The sequence below is a fragment of the Musca domestica genome, unplaced genomic scaffold, assembly GCF_030504385.1.
Source record: "Musca domestica strain aabys unplaced genomic scaffold, Musca_domestica.polishedcontigs.V.1.1 16, whole genome shotgun sequence".
Taxonomy (NCBI): Eukaryota; Metazoa; Arthropoda; class Insecta; order Diptera; family Muscidae; genus Musca; species Musca domestica.
Window position 1 is genome coordinate 12,697,194 of NW_026712219.1, and position 17,955 is coordinate 12,715,148.

At 32.1% G+C, this 17,955-nt stretch overlaps 4 protein-coding genes across 5 annotated transcripts; all 4 read right to left on the bottom strand.

Moving 5' to 3' along the window:
- Positions 1-290: 290 nt before the first annotated feature.
- On the bottom strand, positions 291-4,209 carry LOC101891052 (probable cytochrome P450 4ac1). The gene is made up of 7 exons (XM_059120109.1): positions 4,002-4,209; positions 3,543-3,743; positions 3,249-3,330; positions 3,073-3,188; positions 1,140-1,422; positions 558-1,084; positions 291-503 (listed from the first exon to the last, which is right to left on the bottom strand). The coding sequence occupies exons 1-7, from the start codon at positions 4,192-4,194 to the stop codon at positions 343-345; spliced, it is 1,563 nt and encodes a 520-aa protein (XP_058976092.1). The 5' UTR covers positions 4,195-4,209; the 3' UTR covers positions 291-342.
- A 2,974-nt stretch (positions 4,210-7,183) lies between these two features.
- On the bottom strand, positions 7,184-11,135 carry LOC101891224 (probable cytochrome P450 4p3). 2 transcript variants are annotated; one of them, XM_005180896.4, is made up of 7 exons: positions 10,847-11,135; positions 10,581-10,781; positions 9,823-9,904; positions 9,642-9,757; positions 8,088-8,361; positions 7,497-8,029; positions 7,184-7,434 (listed from the first exon to the last, which is right to left on the bottom strand). In XM_005180896.4, exons 1-7 carry the CDS (start codon positions 11,034-11,036, stop codon positions 7,268-7,270), a joined length of 1,563 nt encoding a protein of 520 aa, XP_005180953.1. In that variant the 5' UTR covers positions 11,037-11,135; the 3' UTR covers positions 7,184-7,267. The 2 variants fall into 2 exon arrangements, with proteins under 2 accessions (XP_005180953.1, XP_058976091.1); XM_059120108.1 differs by lacking the exons at positions 10,581-10,781; positions 10,847-11,135 and adding an exon at positions 10,403-10,439.
- A 2,255-nt stretch (positions 11,136-13,390) lies between these two features.
- On the bottom strand, positions 13,391-13,774 carry LOC101891397 (ARL14 effector protein). Its single transcript, XM_005180897.4, has one exon. The coding sequence runs from the start codon at positions 13,772-13,774 to the stop codon at positions 13,391-13,393; it is 384 nt and encodes a 127-aa protein (XP_005180954.1).
- Positions 13,775-16,518: 2,744 nt separating this feature from the next.
- LOC101893800 (ARL14 effector protein) lies at positions 16,519-17,480 on the bottom strand. The gene has a single exon (XM_005180910.4). It carries the CDS (start codon positions 17,272-17,274, stop codon positions 16,867-16,869), a length of 408 nt encoding a protein of 135 aa, XP_005180967.1. The 5' UTR covers positions 17,275-17,480; the 3' UTR covers positions 16,519-16,866.
- Between the last annotated feature and the right edge of the window lie 475 nt (positions 17,481-17,955).

A 17,955-nucleotide genomic window follows, 5' to 3' on the forward strand; every position in this document is an offset into this window, starting at 1 on the left:
GTGTAAAAATCTTCTTATATTTGAAAGAACATTTACATTTTTTGACATATATATGTTCTCAAGCATTGATGCATCTACCTGTATTCTTCTACCATGAACAGTCCTAATTATAATAATGATATGTCTAATATGAATGGTCGTTTTGCCTTTTACAAGTCTTCCTAAGAAAAAGTACATTTCATTTGAAATTAGATAGAAATTAAGACATTTATTATTTAAATAGAAAACAGGTAAATCGTTTCAATTGCTGGATCAAAACATACTTTTTCTTTTATTAATCAAATAATAACACAATCTTCAAATTAAAGAAACTATGCTACGTTTACATGTATACATTCAACTTTAATTTCTTTTATTTAATTTTATTTTTACATTTGTATTTGTGCGCAGCAATAATCCTGTTGAGAATTTCAACTCCTCACAATCAGAAACTGACTGCAATTGGAAATTCTGTAAAATGTGTATTAACAATGTTTTAATTTCCAAGATGGCAAATTTTTGTCCTAAAAAATAAATCTTGATTGCAAAAAGTTTTAAACCTCTGAATATGCTCTTACCAATACAATTCCTTTGTCCCACACTAAAGGGTATAAATGCATACGGATGCCTCTTTTCCGACGACATAAATCTCTCTGGTCTAAAAACTTCCGGATCTGGGAAATATTTGGGATTTCTGTGAATATCATAAATGTGAAGGTTTATTTGAGTCCTTTTCGGTAGGAAGAGATTACCACCAACTACAGTATCTGCTATGCATTCTCTTTTCACTGTTGGCACCGAAGGATATAACCGTAAAGTTTCCCTTATAACACAATCTAAATACTTAAGATTGTTCAATTGTTTCATATTCAATCCACTGAGATCTTCGGGAATACATTCTTGTAGTTCTTCATAACATTTTGCTTGAACATCGGGATACATGGCTAGACATCGTAGAGCATATATTAAATTCATTGAAATTGTATCATAACCGGCCAAGATAAATGTATCAACTTCTTCGCAAATTCCCCGGTGATCGATGAGACCTTCCTTCTCGGCAAACAAAAGGCTATCCAACATGGCATAACGTTGTTTGCCATAGGCACTGGGAAATATGAGTCATTTATATTAATTGGTTACTAAAGGTAATTATGACATACTTATTGTCATCCTGATCAATCCTTTCGATCAACTCAAATTCCTGTTGTTGTAATTCCTCTTCCAGCATTTCGCGCCTTTTTTTAATTATCCCACTGGAGAAAGAGTGCAGTTTCTTTAACGATTTCAAATAATTTTTACCATTTTGAAATTTGAAAAATATCCAATCGAAGGACATTATCGGATTCTTAAGACGTTCAATTAAAATATCCTCAATTCTGGAATAATATTTACGATATTCATCACCATCGGCACAGTCGTCAAGACGAACACCCATAGCTGTTTCTAAAACAATGATTATTTGATTTGATATTTAATTGAACTTAGTAAGACATGAAAAACCGAAGTAATGTCATGTTTACGTTAGAATTTTTACCGGGTTAATTAATTAATTAATTAAGCCATGGAAGGTACCAAATATGGTACTATTGGTACTGTGTAAAAATGTTTAGCTGGAATTCTGCAATCTATATATCCGAAAGAGTAATGAAATAACTGACTGACTGATAATCAAGGCTCAGACGAAACAGCTGAATCTAGAATATTGGAATTTTACACGAGGGTCAGTCTTGGTTTACGGAAATTCGTACTAAAAGGGTATGAAGAATACTAAAAATGATATATGTAAAAAAATTAATTAAAATATTATGTCCTGGACAAACGGACTGAGCTGGAATTCTGAAACTTGAAAAGAGAGTCACTGAAGGAGAATAGATGTACCAAAAGCGTTTTTGGAAATTTTAGGTTACGAAAAGTTCTAAAATAGTACCATTTGGTATTACTTGAACCGAGAGAGGTAAAAACCGATAAAGCTGGAATTTTCAAATTTTGTATTGGAGTCCATGTTGGTGGTAGATTTGTGGTAAAGAGGTGGTTTTGAAAATGTGTACTACAAGTGCACGAAAAGTAGTAAATAGTACAAAATTTGGTACAATTTGGCATTGGGTAAACAGATAGTGCTTGAAATCTGAGATTTGGAATTAGGGTCGATTTTTATGTGTAGTCTGGACATATAGAAGTGGTTTTGGAAATGTGTACTATAATTGTAAGAAAAGTACTAAATAGTACTTAACTTGACATTGGGTGAAGGGATAGAACTGGAATCTCGAAATTCGATATTGAGGTCTCTGTTGGTATCTGGAATTGAAATTTGGAGATGCTTTTGGAAATGTGTACTATAATTGAACGAAATGTACTAAATAGTACTAAATTTGTTATTTGGTGAAGGAATAGAGCTTCTCCAAAATGTAATATGGGTGTTAATGTTGGTGTCTGTGGTTGAGAGAAGAAGCTGCTTTTGGATATGCGTACTATAATTGTTCGAGAAATGTACTAAAAAATGGGTATTTGGTAAGGGGATAGAGGTGGAATCGCGAAATTTAATAATGTCTAAAATTGTGTACAAAGTACTAAATGGTACTATATTTGTTATTATGTGAAGGAATAAAGATAGAATCCTGAAATTTGATATGGATGTCACTTTTGGTATCTGTGGTTGAGAGGTTTGGTATCTGGTTTTGGATATACGTACTCTAATTGTACTAAATTGTACTACATTTACTAATGGGAGAATTTAACAAGCTGATATTCGAATCGAGGTCACAGTTGGTTTCTAGGTTTTACATATGGAGACGTTTAAATAGTTTTGGACAGAAAAATTGGATGTGGGTAATAAATGTTATCAAACTCAACAAATTGCGCATTTTGAGTACTAAAAAGGACAAACACGATCTATTGGAACAAATCTAAAATTTTAAGTTGTATTTTTCACAGACAAAGTAGCGGTTTCTTGCTAGTTCGATATAAAAGTTTCGTCTCAATTTTTGAAAAAATGCCTTGTAACCAGGGGACTTTTCACGATGATTCAAACCGCAATAAATTTTATGATATTTGAGGTTTGTCCAACTTGAGCATTTTTTCAATTTGAAAACTTACCACATATAATGTTTAAAGTGAAACGTGGTATTAATTCGTTTAACGATACCGAGCCATTGAAATCGGCCAGATCTATTTGCTTCCATAAATCATCAATAAATTTTCTAGATTCAGATCTAAAAATAATTATTTAATCTACTTATATGTCAGGAAATATTTTCTAAAAATAGGCTTACTTGAAAATTTCCATAAATTTTTGAAGAATGTTGAAGTGAAAAGTTGGGGTGAGTAAACGACGCCGCGTATGCCATTTTTTACCTAAAAATAAAATAAAAAGAAATCGCAAAGAAATAATTTGAGTTTATTATTTGAAGTTCACACTTTGAATGTCATGTATATGGGGATGTAATTATTTTAATTGGAGTTCAAAAATTGTTAAAAAAAACGTTGGAAAACATTTTCTCTGATATTTATATCTTCACAAGCTCCTGCATATTTCCCCATTTCGTAATTAAGGATATCCTACTTACCGGAACTTGTCAATAGGCCTGTTTTCAAAAAGGGATGCAAAAAACGAAGCAGCAATCCTTTGTCCAAAATACGGGAATCGTTGAGTATCATCTCCGCATCATTGGCATCGATGACATTATAAACTGGGGTCAACAAGAAATATTGAACATAACTGCGTTTAAAAGTCTTTGCCAGGCGACGAGAGTAGTCAAAAATTTGTTCTGGAAAAATATAAATCAAATTGTGACAAGGCTATGTTTAAACATTTATTAGTTCCTTTAATTTCCCCCTGAATTATTTTCTTGTTTGTGATATTATTTTGTTTTTAAACAAATCCGATTCCAACGTAATTTAAACATTTTAAAGAAAGAATGTGTGTGGTAGAATAAAAAATAACTCTGATTCAAGACAAATTGTCTTGTGTAAACGTCTGGTTAAACCATGGTAATGTAGTTAAATATTTACTGGTATTTACATACCACTCCGCTTCATTGTGAGCAAATCGAAATTGCTGCCCCAAAAACCACCGACAACATCAATGACATTTTCTAGGGGGGTTCCGTCCATAGTTTTAATCCTTTTGGTCAGCGATGTTAGTGCATAATTACGATTAAGTTGTCTCAAACCGAAAATAACAACACATATTAAAATAGCCACTAAAAACGATAACATTTGAAAAATATAAGTAATTTCAAATCAATGGAAACTGAATATTGCGAACGCAATGTGACACATTTTATAGACAAATTTGTACAGTATTTCGAAATCGAAGTAAAAAATTCAAATATTAAATTAGGTAAATTTTATGTTCTGAGGAAATGCATTTAAACTCTAAAAAAGTTTTCACAAAAAATATATTTACATATTTTGGAAAATATGTTGGAAATTCTGTTTTTTTTTTTGTTTGTAATTAAATTGCAGTCCAAATATTTGGGAATACTGTACAATTGCATTATCTCTTATATAAAGTGTCATTTAATTATTTAAATATTATTCAATATCTATGGGAGGAATAAATTATAACTTGTGAGAATTTTAGTTTCCGTCATAAAAAACCATATCCGGTTTAATGGTTCATGGTGATGTATTATTTATGTTAATAAGTTGTTCATACGCCACCCACAATGAAAACAAATGAAAACGCATACGTATGGGAAAAAGAAAGAGTTTGTGAGAATGTATAAGAGCATTTTTTGCTACTAAAAAATAAATAAATTAAAAATTGGATTTTTATAAATATTATTGAATATCATTTATCATGTGTGCTGTAAAATCATTCAAGGGTCAATGGACGCGAATATGCAATAATCACGGATTTTAAAATATTTGTTGAAGACTATTCTTTTAAAATACTTCTAGGAGTACAATTATACAATTATACATTTTTTAAGTTTTTTTTTTTTTAATTGAGTTTAATTTAACTAATATATTTTTAATTGTAATTAATTTATTTTAAAATTAAATTGTTGTATTTGTAATGTCAATGCATTTTAATTCAATAAAACGAATAAACGAATTTCTTAAGAATGTGTTTTAAAAAACTTTTAGGTGAATAGTCGCGTATTTTTAATATTTTTAGGACTAATTTTTTAAGGATTCTTCATTTAATAGCCTTGAACTTTTGGGGGATTTTTTAGAGGAAAATAATTATAATGATTTTTTAATAATATTTTTGAAGAATCTTTTTGATACTAATAATGAAATATTATTAATATTTTTCCAATCCAATAAAAGTTGATTTTTTCAAAAACATAGTTTGAAAGACATCTAGAAAACTGGATGTTTTGTAACAAATAATTTTTTAAAACATATTTTTTGAGGATGTCCTAGTCAATATCGTCGGGGGTTTTTAGAATATTTTTGAGGGCCTTCGGGTTAATAATCATTTACTTTTCAAAAGTTTTTTTTCCAATTTTGTTTATTTTTTTATTTTTATGAAAGTTTCGGAAGAACTTTCAGTGCAATAATCGCGAGTTTTTATACCCTCCACCATAGTATGGAGGGTATATTAAGTTTGTCATTTCGTTTGTAACACCTCGAAATATACATTTTAAACCCCACAAAGTATATCTATTCTTAATCAGCATAAAATTCTATGTCGATTTAGCGATGTCCGTCCGTCTGCCCGTTTGTCCATCTGTGGAAATCACTCTAGCTTCCGAACGAAATGAAGTATGTTGATAAAATTTTACTCAAATGTGTTTTATGCCTGCAGGACTTTTGGTATTGAAAATGGGTCATGTAGGTCCATGTTTTGGTATAGCCCCCATATAATGGTACCTGGTATCTTCGGTATTTTGGTTATTTAAGCGACATTATTCACCGGTATTAAAAAAATGGCATTTAAAGTTCATAATGGGTACTACATTGATTTTAGCGACATTATTCACCGGAATTGTCTCAAATATGGAATTTTAAATTCATAATGGATACTACAGCCTATGACAGAAAATTGTCTGTGCAGGTCCACATCTTCGTATAACCCCAATATAACGGTATCTCCATATATTCGGTATTTTGATGATTTTAGCTACATTATTCCCCGATTTGTTTTTTTTTAAGTTTCTCATTTGAATATTCTAATGGTTTTTGACAAAAGTTGTCTGTGCAGGTCCACGTCGTCGTATAGACCATTCAATGATTGGCCCGGCCGAAAGTACTGCTTTTTTACTTGTTAAGATACATTTTGAGGGACATCTAGGCCAGCAATGGCGGATTTATAAAAATATTTTTTGATGGCCTCCAGGTTAATAATAGTTAATATTCAAAAAATATTTTTTGAATGATTTCCAGGACAGTCATCGTGGATTTAATATTTTAAAAGGACATCTGCAATAGTAATCGCAGATTTTTTAACAATATATCATAAGGACCTTCAGGTTAATGAACTTGGATTTTTAAGTGCCTCCTGGTTAATAATCGTTAACCATTGAATCTTTAAAAATACTCAGGTATATATTATAAAAGACATCTGGGCCAGTATTCGTGGATTCTTTAAATATATAATACAAAGGCTTCCAGGTTAATGGTCGTGGATTTTTTAAGTACCTCCTGGTTAATAATACTTTTGAAGGACCCCCATGTTCATAATCTTGTTTTTTTTTTAATATTTTGAAAGTTTTTGATGGAACTGTAGGCTTACAAGCATGGATTTTTTGGAACAGTTTTTAAGTATCAACAAAACAATAATTCCGGATTTTTTTAAACTTTTTAATTTTAATTTTTTAAAATTTAAAGTTTTCAAAATATATTTTTTAAGAATTACAGGCCAATATTAACGGATCTTAAGAATACTTTTTAAGGTTTTCCAGGTCAATAATACCGATTTTAAAGAATATTTTGGAGCACAAACAAACCTAAGTCAATGACTTTTAGGACTCAAGTCGTGACCTCTTTAAGATTTTTTTTTTGGAAAAATATTTATAAGATAATAAAAATGCACCACGAAGACTAAATGTTGAAGGACCATTTCCATCGTGAGCCATTGTGAAATTTTTGTTGAATGTCATTCAGATCAACAATCGTGGATTTTATTAATAATTTTGAAGAATCTTTATATATAATAATTGTTGGTCTATAACGGTTATTATTTTCGAGTCGTTTTTGAAGAATTTAAAAATGTATTTTTAAATTTTTAAGAGAATATATTTAAAAATGTCAATTAATAAAATTTAAAAATTATTTTATTTTGAAAATTCAGAGTGTATGTTTGGAAAAATTACTTTGTAAAGAACAGTTATCAAATTTATGTAGCTACACGTTTCCTTATCTTAACCTGTATATCAGTTTTGGTGCGAATCAATAGGCCAGCATGGAAGCGGAAATCTTCGGGTCGCGTCACGGGTTCCAATTCAAAATTCTTAATGACATAGACCAATAGGGTTTTCATCTCCATCAAGGCAAATTTCTGACCTAATAGAGAGATGACAATTTAAATTATCTAATTTTCATATAGTAAATATGTCACAACCCACCAATACAATTCCTCTGACCAGCACTAAAAGGTATGAATGCAAAGGGGTGGCGTTTTTCCGCCTGAGGTGCCATAAATCTTTCCGGATTAAATCTCTCCGGTTCATCATAATATTTGGGATTCATGTGTATATCATATATGTGTATGTTTATTTGTGTGCCCTTTGGGAATAGCAATTTCCCCCCAAACACAATGTCCGATGTGCATTCACGCACAATGCCCGGCACAGAGGGATATACACGTTGTGTTTCCTTTATAAAACAATCCAAATATTTCAGATTATTCAATTGTTGTGTATCCAAAGATGCCAAATCACCCTGTATGTTTTCTTGGATTTCTTCATAGCATTTCCTTTGCATATCAGGATACAGGGCGAGAGACATAAGGGCAAAAATCAAATTCATCGAGGTTGTATCAAAGCCTTCAAACATAAATGTATCGACTTCTTCACAAATGCCAGCATGATCGATAAGGCCATCTTTTTCAGCACGCAGCAAGGTGTCCAACATGGCATAACGCCGTTTGCGATAAGGGCTGAAATATTGAGTTTATTTAATAAAATATAATTTCAAATTGTTGCCTATAAACGTACTTCGTTTCATCAACATCATTTTGATTCATATCCTCCTGCTCCATCTCTTTGCTGAGAAGTTCACGTCGTTTCTCAATAATACCACTGGAAAAAGCATGTAATTTCTCCATCGATTTCAAATATTTCTTACCCTCGGCACAATTGTAATAGAAGCCATCGAATCCCATGAGGGGATTTTTCAAACGTTCCAAAAGGCTTTCTTCCACCTCGCTAATACGCTGGCGATATTCATCGCCATCCAAACGATCATCGAGGCAAACACCCAGAGCGGTTTCTATAAAGTAAAACAAAAAACAATTATATTATGCGAAGTTAAAAAAAAAAAAACAAGTAAAACCAGTAAAGAAAGTCTTAAAGTCGGGCGGGGCCGACTTTATGATACCCTACACCACTTTGCTAATTTAGTAGAGCTGCGCATAACAATTAAAAGTTTTTTTATGGGAGAATTCAATCATACACGCTATGATTATAATTATAATTTAAAGTTCAAATAAATATGCCGAAGCATTTGTATCTTTTAAATTCGGACTTGTATTGCCCATTTGGTGCACAATTAATTTGAAATCGGATAAAAATATATATGGGAGCTATATCCAAATCGGAACCGATCTCGATAAAATTTGGCAAAAATATTTCTGAGCTGTATTTGATATATTTCCCTGTATATCGTTGTTACGGAGTGCATATTGCGGCTGTGGGTAACAAATACGACATATCGGATGAATCGTATATATGGGAGCTATAGCTATATCTGAACCGATCTTCACCAAATTTAACATACTAGCTTCTAGAGGGCGAATATTAGACGTTTGATGCACAATCAAAGGTAAATTGGACGAAGTTATAAATGTGAGCTACATCCAAATCTGTACCGATCTCGATAAAAATTAGCAAATGTATTTTTGAGCTGTATTTGATATATTTCCCCAAATATTGTTATTACAGAGTGCATATTACGGCTGCGGAGGTCAAAAATAACAAATCGGATGAACATAGCTATATCTGAACCGATTTCGATCAAATTTGGCATACTTATTTTCAGGTCCAATCTGATCGTACGTGCAAAATGCCATACTATTCGGACTGATATTACACGTTTGGTGCACAATAAAAGGCAAATCGGACGAAGATTTATATGGGAGCTATATCTAAATTTTGACCGATTATCTCCAATTTCAATAGGGTTTGTCCTTGGGCCAAACAAATAATTTGTGCAAAATATATGGGGGCTATACGAATACGTGGGCCTGCACAGACAATTTTCTGTCTTAGACTGTAGTATCCATTACGAACATCAAATGCCGAATTTGAAACAATTCCGGTGAATAATGTAGCTAAAATCCACAAAGTACCGAATATCGGGAGATACTGTTAAAGTGATTTCCACAGACGGACAGACGGACGGACATCACTAAATCGACATAGAATTGTATGCTGATCAAGAATAAATGTACTTTGTGGGGTATAAAATGTATATATCGAGGTGTTACAAACGGAATGACAAACTTAATATACCACCCATACTAGGGTGGAGGATAAAATAAAACATCTTACCGCAAACATTATTGAGTGTTACGCGTGGAATTAGTTCACTCAAAGAGATTACGCCATTCGAATCTTTCTTTTCCAGTATGTCATTCAAAGTCTTTATGAACTTTACAGATTCGGATCTAAATTTACAAAATTTGAGAAGGAAATTTAATTTTTTATTTTTTTTTCTAATGAAAGTACTTACTTAAATGTTTCCATAAATTGAGTCAAAATATTGAAATGAAATGCAGGTGTTAGCAAACGTCTTCGGGTGTGCCATTTTTTGTCTGCAATTTGAAGAAATGTTATTAAAAGTGCACATTATATAAAAACAAAACAAGATATAATGGCGCTAAAATTGGATTTTGTCGAACTTTTTATTCGCTCTTCTTTATTACACATTATTAATATAAATAAAATTCAAATTAAACTAAATTATTAAATTTGATAGCTATTTGACAAAACAGAACACCTCACCTAAACAAAACTCAACACAAAGTCAATAAAATAGCTCAAATTGTGCTGGATTAGAAACGAGCAACACACACAGACCATGAACTTGAGCAAATATGATAACTATTATTAATGGATGCTTACTGCTGGTAATTGAATGTCTGATGGCAGTTGTTGGCGTTATTATTATTAGCATATTGATTACTTTTTTTCTGAGTCAGTTATTATTCCTTATATTGTTTAACTTTGTTCAGAAATATTTCATTATTTCAAAAAAGAATTACTCTTAACAAATGCCTAATTCATTTATTTAATGTATTTCTAAATTATACCTTGAGACTGAATGTTTTCCATTGACTTATCAACGATTTGAACTGATCTATTGCTCTACAACGATTCATAGAAATATTGATTATGGGTTGAGTCGCTTTTTGTGTTGTTTTTTACTTCACACCTAATTGCATTTGCATTGAATTTCAAAATATCATGTGCAATATGATTTATACATACCTGTACTTGTCAAAAGGCCTGTCTTCAAAAACGGATGAAGAAATGTATAAAATATACCCTTGGTCAGGATACGAGAATCGTTCAAAACCAATTCAGCATCTTTGGCATCGATGACATTGTAGACAGGATTCAGCAGGAAATATTGGATGTAGCCTCGTTTAAATGTTTTGGCAAAGACACGTGAATAATAAAACATTTGCTCTATATAAATATAAACAAATATTATTTATTTTAAAATATTTTTGAATATCATAAAGCACACAGACCCAAATTCATTGAGAGCAAATCAAAATTACTGCCCCAAAAACCACCAACCACTGAGGCAGTCTCCTCAAGTGGCGATCCATCAATTGTCTTAATTTTCCTTGTAAATGATGCCAATGCATAATCACGATTCAGTTTTATCAAGAGCCATGTAAGGGCAAGTAAACCGAGGGGAATTAAAAGTATAAACATTTCCAAGTGATCTTTGCTTAGAATGCGAACGAAAGTATACAAAACGCCACACTTATCTCTCCATTAGCTTTGATGGTTTAGGGCAAACTGATTGTGACTTGTAGGTGAATATTAGAAAAGAGTCGTCGTTTAGAGATCTATTAATTTTTTTCTCTCCCTAAACTGATCTCAAATAACGTGCTTATGTGAAATGTTTATATATGTGTTTTTCTTTGGCGACCAGTTCAATATTAAGAGAGAGCGGGGGGAAATACAGGGCGAGATAATAAAAACTGCAACAAAGTCAAACGCCATAATTTGTAAATTTTTTAAATTTTTATTGAATGAAAGCAAAAAATTTCGGAAATAGCATCAAATTTTACAATAAGTTTAGATTTGTTCGAATTGGTTACCTTCGGCACGAATTGTGGCCTGCAAACGGCCAATGAAACCGTCACACGCTGCCCAAATGTTGCCCTGCGGTATTTTGGCTCATTCCCGGCGAAGCTCTTGCTTTAATGCACCCTCCAGAATATTTTCGCGATAATATTCGGCATTTATTCTGATGCCACGGTCGATTAATACGAGCGGAGATCCACCATCGGCTGTTATGGCGGCCCACACCATCACCATGGCCGGCGCTTGAGTTCTGTTGGCCAACCGAAGGTGCACATTTTCAACATTTCTGCTGATGTTGCTGTTTTCTTCCGTCCACTTCCTTGACGTCGGGCTACGCTACCAGTATCACGGTAACGATGGTACGATACACAAAAGATTTATTCCCATTTAAATGCCGGAGTGCTCTAACGATAGCCACTTGTGGTTTTCCAGCCAAATATAAGATATCACACTATCACGCTTGAATTCCATCACGAATATTTTTTTTTTGGAAAATCTCACCAAAATTCTTTTGTGCGTTTTTAAACAATATTATGAGCTGTCACTGGAATAATTTTAACAATTGTCGGACTAGTGGCTTTGAAATGACAGCAGTCTGAAGTTGGTTCCAGTTTTTTCATCTCACCCTGTAGAGCCAGCTTCACAGAATGATTGAATTGAATTAAAATTGTCGGGTAAAAGAAAAGTAATTTTCTATTGGTTTATTGTCATTGATCAGAGAAGAGATTTTGTATGATCACTAGACTTGTCGTTCAGTTTTTTGTGATAACTAAATTTGTCTGCCCACTTATATTCGAAAAAAGTGGAATACGGCAGGTTCTTCAATAGACTGCTAGAAATAACCAAATATCGCCAATAAATACTTGGACCACGATTAAGCCCCATATCTATTAAGAAAGAATATTAAAGAATAAATTTTCCATTGAACGTTAGAATAGATTTTCCATGTATATGTTTATTAACGTCAATAGGTCAGCATGAAAACGAAAATCTTTGGATCGTGTCACGAGTTCCAATTCAAAATTCTTAATGGCATCGACCAATAAAGTTTTCATCTCCATCAAGGCAAATTTCTGACCTAAAAGAGGTATATATGCATTTAAATTATTTTCTTATTTTATTGCAAATATGACACGACCCACAAAAATATTAAAGAATTAACGCTAGTATAGAATAGATTTTCCATTTAACGCTGGGTTTCGATTTGTCCCCATTTTAGGTACTAATAGAAGAGTATTGAAGTAATGTTTTCAGCGTTATTTTATTTCCTTTTAAATTGTTTATATTCAATATAGCGATTCTCTAACCCTTTTTCAAGTTAACGACAAAAATCGTTGAATTAAAAAGGCAAAATTTGCACTTATTGGATCCTATATTCAATAAAAAAGTATATAAAAGAATAGATTTTCCATTTAAAGCTATGTTAAAACGTTGAAAGTAATATTTTGAATTTTACTTTATTGCATTTTAAATGGTTTATTTCCAATTTAGCGATTCTATAAAATTATTTCAACACAAAGACAAAAACCGAGTAAAATAAAAATGAAAAAATAGATAGAACAAAATTATAAGTTCGGCAGTCTTTAGATCTTAGCTTGCATACAAATTTAATTATTTATTTAATCATAAACGATCGATATATGTCATTAGGAAGTCACAGAATCGCACTTCATGGAATTAGATACCTAAAAAATATTTTCTTTATTACATTTTTAATATTGCATGCGATTTTCTTTATAAATATTTTATTTTATATACTCTTTGAACAAAAATTGATTCTTGAGAATTTACATTTATGTTTGTTAACTGTTACTTTTGTGGAAAAAATTTCCTACCAATAACTACTCTTTTTGACACTTTTACACTACTGTTTTTAATTTGTTTCAAATATTAACCAATAACCATAATTGTTTACAATCAAAAATAAATATAGATTATAATTATTACATTATACGTTTACAAATGTTCATTATCAACTACTTTCTTTTTGGAAAATCTTTATTAAATACCACACCATCTTTTCCGTCAAATTTGATCGATTCATAGTAGAATTTACGATGCACCCTACACTGTACACCACATTTGGTTGAACCGCAGTTTTCACATTCATACCAACAGCCAGGACAGTCGTCGTCCATGCAGTCACAAACATCTTTCCCATTGTGACGAATTCTACCGTATTCATCGTAAAGACTTCGAGAATTTGCCCCAGCTTTACGTTTTGTTCGACGTGTCTCGTGACTAGATTTATTTGTACTATTCGCTTCGGCATTCTTTGCATCCGCTTTTGGTCTTTCACGCAAAGACATACGCAATCCTTCTCTCCTTTCTGCTGGCGATGATGATGTTATACGTGGCATTATTAAAATTTTACTAATTTAACTAAAGGACCTAAAATTGGAGAAAATTATGAATTATTAAACGGATGAATAAATTTCGAATCATTCAAGTCCTGTCATCTATAATTCCACTAATTATTATTTCCTATTTCCCTCCCTCCCACTCCTCCTCGTGATATTTCTTCTACATTTTCGTTTGATTGTACCTATTTAATATCAATATCTCCTTCTCAATACCAAGTCTTAAAACAGATTAAACTGGAGAACCCAGAATGGAAATGAAAAATATCTAAAATATAAAGTACTTCGAGTCTAGTACATAACATTTACATATATTTGACTTCTCCCACTTCATTTGGGTATGTGAACGTGAAAAACTGCTCACAAGTGAATATTTCGCCAGCTTTCCAGCCAGCTAACTGGTTGGTCAAAGTTTGGGTTTCACCAGAAAATACATTATACCGATCTGTGAGACATGATCACCCTCAAGCAATTGTTACTGACAGTTTTGGCTGTTATCGGTTGTATTTTGAAAACTCAAAACATAATTATATGGAGACACATGTTCCTGCAATACTTACAGACTATAAGGCAGGATATGGACTAGCAAAGAGGTAGAATTATTAATATTTTATAAATTTCTTTTCCTAAAACTAATAAATTATCTAAAAATATAAACAAATAAATGTATGCGTTTTCCAACACTGGCTTTTGAGAAAGAGAAGAAGTGTGGGAATGTATTGTGAACTTCCAACTTAATTACAACGGATAGAAAAGATGACCACTGTCATCACTTGATATCTGAAACAATTAAAGAAGATTTGTATATAAAAGTATCTGAATTCAAGCGTGTTTTACCTTAAACTTCATATACCAGTAAGACCGTTTGCATAATGCAATTAAATTTATCAAGCAACCATAAAGTGAGTGAGGCCGTTATATGGGCCATACCAAAATGGGAACCTCTATAGGCCATTTTATACTTCAAGGATTGTCTTCTATCAAATCTTCTAAAATACCAAATTTGAAACAATTATGGGAGTAAATGTGATTAGGATTATCAAAATACCAAATATCGGTGGGTATAGTTATATGTGTGCATGAAGGGAAGTACCGTTATATGGGGCCTATACCAAATCGTGGACCTATACATACAGTGTTTCGCCATACGAGCTAGAACCCATTATAACCTAAAAATACCAATTTTTAGACAAATTCGTGGGAAAATGTGGCAAAAATCATCAAAATGCGGAATATCGGGAAGTACCGTTGTATGGGGTCTATACCAAAACGTGGACATATACATACAAGTTTTCGTCACACGAGCTAGAACCCATCATGACCAACAAAGACCAATTTTTAGACAAATCCGTGAAAAATGTGGCAAAAATCATCAAAATACCGAATATAGGGAGGTACCGTTATATGGGGTCTATACCAAAACGTGGACCTATACCTTTAATGTTTCGCCACATGAGCTAGAACCCATTATACCCTACAAATACCAAATTTTAGACAAATCTGTGAAAAAATGTGGCAAAAATCATCAAAATAGCGAATATTGGGAGGTACCGTTATATGGGGTCTATACCAAAACGTGGACCTATACCTTTAATGTTTCGCCACATGAGCTAGAACCCATTATACCCTACAAATACCAAATTTTAGACAAATCTGTGAAAAAATGTGGCAAAAATCATCAAAATAGCGAATATTGGGAGGTACCGTTATATGGGGTCTATACCAAAACGTGGACATAAAAATATTAGTTTTCGCCACATGAATTAGAACCCATTACGACCTACAAATACCAATTTTTAGACAAATCTGTGGAAACATGTGGAGAAAACCATTAAATACCGAATGTCGGGAGGTACCGTTATATGTGGGCTATACGAAAACGTGGACCTATACGTGGAAAAAATGTGGGGAAAATCATCAAAATACCGAATATCGGGAGGAACCGTTATATTGCAGCTATACCAAAAAGTGGACCGATATATTTAATTTTCAATACCAACCATCCTAGACACAATACAAATTGTTCTGCCAAATTTTGTAGGTCTACGTCAAATAAATAATAATAATAATGGCTGTATCGTGATTTCAATAGGCAGACAGACGGACATCGTTAAATCGATTTAGAATTTTATGCTGATTATGAATAAATATTCTTTATGGGGTCTGCGATGAATATTTAGAGATGTTACAAACGGAATGACAAATTAAATGACAAAAATCGAACAAAATGATCTTAAATGTCAATTTAAGATTGATTTAATTGAAAGTTTCGGATTTTAAAGTTGAAAATGAGCTCCTCTTTTGTTTTTATGCAAGAAAGTTTGCATGCATATTAAGTCTTCTTCCAGATATATATTTTGAAATTTTATAACATACTTTTAGGCGCTCTGAACATTTTTTTAAACCAAAAAGGAATACTTTATATATTTTTAGTATGGTATATATATATATATATATATATATATATATATATATATATATATATATATATATATATATATATATATATATATATATATTTTATATTGTATACAACTTATATAGTATAGCGCTTCGGTTTAAAGAATGTTGGAAGCGCTGAGAAGAATGCCATAAAAATGGTTAATATAAAAATCAAAACATTTTAAATGTGGCATGTTGGGTAAATTGCCTTCAAGAGAACACATTGTACTCTATTTTAAATTTGGTTCTAATTGATAATTCCTTCTATTATTTTATTAAATGTTGTAAAATTTATTGTTTACTCATAATAGAAAAAGTATATAAACTGATATCTTTTAAAAATAAATGTCTTACAAAACTAATGGCGAATCGTATGTTCTTAATAAATATATGATAATGAGAATGCAATCAAATATAAATATCGAGTTTGTAAATTACAATTTAGTTGCATTTATAGCTATAATTCTTACTTATTTTCTATTTTGTTCTTAATTTTATTAAACTAAAAATCTAGAATATAAGTAAAAAAAAAAAACAAAAACGTTGATAAATAGGTATACAAATATAAACGAAGACGACAAGAAACGCTTGACAAAACATACATCCGTCATACATCTTTCTACATTTCCAGACATAGACACCAATTTCCTTTATTTGGTAACTGGAAAATGTTTATTGCGTATTGTGGCATCCTTGCCGTCAAATGTTATCGATTCATAGTAGAATTTGCGATGCACTCTACACTGGACGCCACATTTGGTTGAACCGCAGTTTTCACATTCATACCAGCAACCAGGACATTCGTCGTCCATGCAATCGCAAACATCTTTTCCATTGTGACGCATCCGTCCATCTTCATCGTAAAGACAACGGGTATTTGCATTTAATTTGCGTTTCAGTTTTCTCTTCTCTGGACGAGATGTTTTTTCAGTCTCATAGTCGTCCAAATAGCTGAGATCGTCACTTCGAAGTCTACGTTCGGCATGCAGTTTCCGTGGTCTTTCCCTCAAGGACATGCGCAATCCAGTGCTCTCCGATAGATCTGTATCGGTATCCATTATTTTGTTATATTAAAGTTTAGTTATTCTATAATTGTATTAATAAATAAATTGTTTATTGTTGCAAAACAGAGCGAATGCTTGCGTGGGAAACAAAAATGAAATACGTCCCAAATTAAACGAATATAAAGGCCAAAAACGAATACTTGATAAAAAATAGACAGAAAGCAAAATCCCCGAGAGACCTCCGTTGTTTACGAATGAGACTTGAGGAAAACTGAACACATTCACTAAGAGAGCGCGGAACTAGCTACAAATTAAATTTGAACTAATATTGAACAAAAAAAGGAAAGATGAAAATAATGTAAAGTGGTTTATACACTATTGAACAAAACGGTGCAGGCACTTGGATTGGGCGGGAGTTACATTGAAAATAAATGGTACAATTAAATCAAGTTAACCTCATTTCAAATTATAAGGCCCATCTCTTCATTTTCTATTGAAGGAAACGATGCAGGCACTTGGATTGGGCGGGATTTACATGGAAAACGCATGGTAAAATTAAATCAAGTTAACCTCATTTCAAATTATAAGGCCCATCTCTTCATTTTCTGTAATTTACCTTGTTAAATTTCACTTTATAGAAAATAGGTCCCCATCTCTGATTTGTGTATTTACAAAGTTGTCAAATGACATGACTTTATCATCTTTGTTCTACCATGAGAAAATTCTATGCAAGGA